Source organism: Sardina pilchardus, chromosome 5, assembly GCF_963854185.1.
Source record: "Sardina pilchardus chromosome 5, fSarPil1.1, whole genome shotgun sequence".
Lineage (NCBI taxonomy): Eukaryota > Metazoa > Chordata > Actinopteri > Clupeiformes > Clupeidae > Sardina > Sardina pilchardus.
Window position 1 is genome coordinate 4280535 of NC_084998.1, and position 5000 is coordinate 4285534.

At 47.2% G+C, this 5000-nt stretch overlaps 1 protein-coding gene across 1 annotated transcript in view; it reads right to left on the reverse strand.

Annotated features, from left to right (window-relative positions):
- Nucleotides 1-5000, reverse strand: part of tenm1 (teneurin transmembrane protein 1) — a 158850-nt gene that overhangs the window by 87505 nt on the left and 66345 nt on the right. The window contains exon 5 of the mRNA XM_062535816.1: nucleotides 2554-2792. Coding sequence (XP_062391800.1) covers nucleotides 2554-2792 — 239 coding nt within the window. The remainder of the gene's footprint in view (nucleotides 1-2553; nucleotides 2793-5000) is intronic.

A 5000-nucleotide genomic window follows, 5' to 3' on the forward strand; every position in this document is an offset into this window, starting at 1 on the left:
GTGTAGTCGGTGTGGTGTGGTGTAGTCAGTGTGGTGTAGTCAGTGTGGTGTATTCAGTGTGGTGTATTCAGTGTGGTGTAGTCAGTGTGGTGTAGTCAGTGTGGTGTAATCAGTGCAGTGTGGTGTAGTCAGTGTGGTGTAGTCAGTGTGGTGTAGTCAGTGTGGTGTAGTCAGTGTGGTGTGGTGTAGTCAGTGTGGTGTAGTCAGTGTGGTGTAGTCAGTGTGGTCAGTGTGGTGTAGTCAGTGTGGTGTAGTCAGTGTGGTCAGTGTGGTGTAGTCAGTGTGGTGTAGTCAGTGCAGTGTGGTGTAGTCAGTGTGGTGTAGTCAGTGTGGTGTAGTCAGTGTGGTGTAGTCAGTGTGGTGTGGTGTAGTCAGTGTGGTGCGGTGTATTCAGTGTGGTGTATTCAGTGTGGTGTAGTCAGTGTGGTGTAGTCAGTGTGGTGTAGTCAGTGTGGTGTAGTCAGTGTGGTCAGTGTGGTGTAGTCAGTGTGGTCAGTGTGGTGTAGTCAGTGTGGTGTAGTCAGTGTGGTGTAGTCAGTGTGGTGTAGTCAGTGTGGTGTGGTGTAGTCAGTGTGGTGTAGTCAGTGTGGTGTGGTGTAGTCAGTGTGGTGTAGTCAGTGTGGTGTAGTCAGTGTGGTGTGGTCAGTGTGGTGTAGTCAGTGTGGTGTGGTGTAGTCAGTGTGGTGCGGTGTATTCAGTGTGGTGTATTCAGTGTGGTGTAGTCAGTGTGGTGTAGTCAGTGTGGTGTATTCAGTGTGGTGTAGTCAGTGTGGTGTAGTCAGTGTGGTGTAGTCAGTGTGGTGTAGTCAGTGTGGTCAGTGTGGTGTGGTCAGTGTGGTGTAGTCAGTGTGGTGTGGTGTAGTCAGTGTGGTGTAGTCAGTGTGGTGTGGTGTAGTCAGTGTGGTGCGGTGTATTCAGTGTGGTGTATTCAGTGCAGTGTGGTCAGTGTGGTGTAGTCAGTGTGGTGTATTCAGTGTGGTGTAGTCAGTGTGGTGTAGTCAGTGTGGTGTAGTCAGTGTGGTGTAGTCAGTGTGGTCAGTGTGGTGTAGTCAGTGTGGTGTAGTCAGTGTGGTGTAGTCAGTGTGGTGTAGTCAATGTGGTGTAGTCAGTGTGGTGTAGTCAGTGTGGTGTAGTCAGTGTGGTGTAGTCAATGTGGTGTAGTCAGTGTGGTGTAGTCAGTGTGGTGTAGTCAGTGTGGTGTGGTGTAGTCAGTGTGGTGTAGTCAGTGTGGTGTAGTCAGTGTGGTGTAGTCAGTGTGGTGTGGTGTAGTCAGTGTGGTGTAGTCAGTGTGGTGTAGTCAGTGTGGTGTAGTCAGTGTGGTGTAGTCAGTGTGGTGTGGTGTGGTGTAGTCAGTGTGGTGTGGTGTAGTCAGTGTGGTGTAGTCAGTGTGGTGTAGTCAGTGTGGTGTAGTCAGTGTGGTGTAGTCAGTGTGGTGTGGTGTAGTCAGTGTGGTGTAGTCAGTGTGGTGTAGTCAGTGTGGTGTGGTCAGTGTGGTGTAGTCAGTGTGGTGTGGTGTAGTCAGTGTGGTGTAGTCAGTGTGGTGTAGTCAGTGTGGTGTAGTCAGTGTGGTGTAGTCAGTGTGGTGTGGTGTAGTCAGTGTGGTGTAGTCAGTGTGGTGTAGTCAGTGTGGTGTGGTCAGTGTGGTGTAGTCAGTGTGGTGTAGTCAGTGTGGTGTAGTCAGTGTGGTGTGGTGTAGTCAGTGTGGTGTAGTCAGTGTGGTGTGGTGTAGTCAGTGTGGTGTGGTCAGTGTGGTGTAGTCAGTGTGGTGTAGTCAGTGTGGTCAGTGTGGTGTAGTCAGTGTGGTGTAGTCAGTGTGGTGTGGTGTAGTCAGTGTGGTGTGGTCAGTGTGGTGTAGTCAGTGTAGTGTAGTCAGTGTGGTGTAGTCAGTGTGGTGTAGTCGGTGTGGTGTGGTGTAATCAGTGTGGTGTAGTCAGTGTGGTGTAGTCAGTGTGGTGTAGTCAGTGTGGTGTAGTCAGTGTGGTGTGGTGTAGTCAGTGTGGTGTAGTCAGTGTGGTGTGGTGTAGTCAGTGTGGTGTGGTGTAGTCAGTGTGGTGTAGTCAGTGTGGTGTAGTCAGTGTGGTGTAGTCAGTGTGGTGTAGTCAGTGTGGTGTAGTGTGGTGTGGTGTAGTCAGTGCAGTGTGGTCAGTGTGGTGTAGTCAGTGTGGTGTAGTCAGTGTGGTGTAGTCAGTGTGGTGTGGTGTAGTCAGTGTGGTGTAGTCAGTGTGGTGTAGTCAGTGTAGTGTGGTGTAATCAGTGTGGTGTAGTCAGTGTGGTGTGGTGTAGTCAGTGTGGTGTAGTCAGTGTGGTGTAGTCAGTGTGGTGTAGTCAGTTTGGTCAGTGCGGTGTAGTCAGTGTGGTGTAGTCAGTGTGGTGTAGTCAGTGTGGTGTAGTCAGTTTGGTCAGTGTGGTGTAGTCCATGCAGTGTGGTGTAGTCAGTGTGGTGTGGTGTAGTCAGTGCAGTGTGGTGTAGTCAGTGCAGTGTGGTGTAGTCAGCGTGGTGTGGTGCGGTGTGGTCAGTGCGTTGCGTTGCGTTGCGGTGGCGTCCGTACTGACCGATGACGTAGGTGAGCAGCAGGGCCAGCGTGACGGTGATGGCGGAGGCGCTGAGAGCGGTGCACTTCCAGTTGCAGCAGCGGTACGGCTTGCTGAAGGAGAAGAGCGGCCGCGCCAGCGTGGTCCTGGGCAGGGGCCGGGGGGGCGGGGAGTACACCGTGCTGGACGTCAGCGGGTAGTTCTGATTGGCCGCACGGAACAGCGTGGACGAGGCCGAGCCGTGCTTGAACAGGAAGTGCCTGAAAGAGAGAGAAGACCACGGTGCGTTCAGTGGGATGTGTGTGGCTATTAGGGATGCAACGGTTTTCAATAATTTATTGAACCGTTCGGTTTGGCCTGTTCGGTTCAATAGACTCACCTAAACCGCAATATTTCGGTATACGCGACATTAAACTTTTTATTTAATACAAGGTTATTGCGCGCGCGTAGCCTGGGAGCGATAGAGAGGAGTGCTTAGGACCCGGGGGATGCGTTTTCTCTGACTGTTCAGCTTGCCTCTCGTCAACCTTGCAACAACCAATCAGAATTTTACTGAATTTCCCAAGAGCCAATAAGCGCGTTGAAATGCAAATGAAGGAGTCATGTGAGAAGAAACAAACTTTACCGGCGGCTGCATGATCATGGCGACATTTGAAGTAGCCCACGAACAAGGCAAAAAGACCGTCAGTAAACAAAGCACAGTGTGCATTGCAAGCACTGCTTCACAACGATCACCTAATAAAGGTAACACATCCAACATGTCGGCCCACTTGCGCCTTCATCACCCGGCTGTAACCTTAAGTGGAGCAGCACGGAGAGTTAGTTTGCCACCGAAAACCCAACCATCCATTGCTGCAGCCTTTCGACAACAATATTCCTATAATTCCCAAAGACATAACGAATACGACGACGTATTAGGGCCACGTATATATACTTTGTAAAGACGCAAATTTGCCACTTTAGAAGGTCGAACATTTGCCACATTATAAAGTCTGTGTGTAACATTGTAACCGTGGTTCTGCCCTGCGTTGATTGCTCGCTAGAGTAGCCTAAGAAAGCGTGACGCCGACACAGCTGAGTGTATTCTCATTTTGATAGTTTACTGGAAAATATTGTAGGGATGGGAGGTTATAGGAGATGGGGAGGCTGACATGTCATTCCAAACTCGGGTCATTTATTTTCCTGACGTTGTACATGCTAGGCTACGGGCAGCGGGAGGTGTCCACTCGAAAAACAATAAACTCACTGCTAAATCAGTCAATCGCTCGTCCACTCGTCAATCACACAACTCTCTCGCACACACACGCACACACACACACACACACACACGACAGGAGACACAGGGGAAACAGACACTTTGTGAAGTGGCAAATTTGCCACTTTCTTCTCGGAATATTGCCCCCCCCTGACAACAGGTTGCAATAATGTTAATTTCATTGTTCTAATATTTTTAATGCTGCACTGCACTTTTGTCTATGTTTACATTTTTTACGTTCATAAAAGAGGACAGGGCAGGCACTCCCAAATCAAATATCCATTTGAAACTACACATAATACTACCTCACCAATTATTTTGAGAAGATTTTCAGAATTGTTCACTACTTTTTTGAGGGTGTATAACAGTTAAGTATTTTCTTTAAATGTGTGAAGAACAGTGAGTTTATTAAATAAATAACTACACATTACTTTATGCTGCACTGCACTATGGATAACATTGCCTGTTTATGACAGAAGGCAATGATGGTGTTTTTTCTTTTAATACATTTTTGTGATTCTGCTTCATCTGTGTCAGGCTATGCATTTAATATTTTCTCTGCAAGTGTAAGTAGAAGCACATTGTTGATTTGAAATAGAAAAGGCAAATATAGCCTCCTGTATGCTAGAGCCAAGATAATATTGATATATTGAAACCGAACCGTTACCGTGGCCCAAAAACCGTGATACAAACCGAACCGTGGCAAAACTGTACCGTTGCATCCCTAGTGGCTATAGGACAGGATCCTACCGCTTTCACATAAGAATCTCCCGGATGCATATCTAAAACAGTACAGCATTGTTTTTATTATTGTTTGGTTGTTTTTATTAACGCTATAGCATTGTTGTTATAAAGTTCATATCTCACTGAAGTCTACTGTACCTCTGGACCATTCATGAGGACTACTACATGGGCACACAATATCACTCAATATCACATGCTTTTATCACTTCCTTCACATGCTATCAATTAGTTACCTTAATCAACTGATCAATCAATCAATCAATTGATCAATCAATCAATCAATCAATCAATCAATCAATCAATCAATCAATCCATCAATCCATCACCTATGTTATAAGGTTCATATCTCACTGAAGTCTACCTCATGAGGACTACATGGGCACACGATATCACTCAATATCACATGCTAATATCACTCCCTTACTATCAATTAGTTACCTTAATCAACCGATCAATCAATTACTCAATC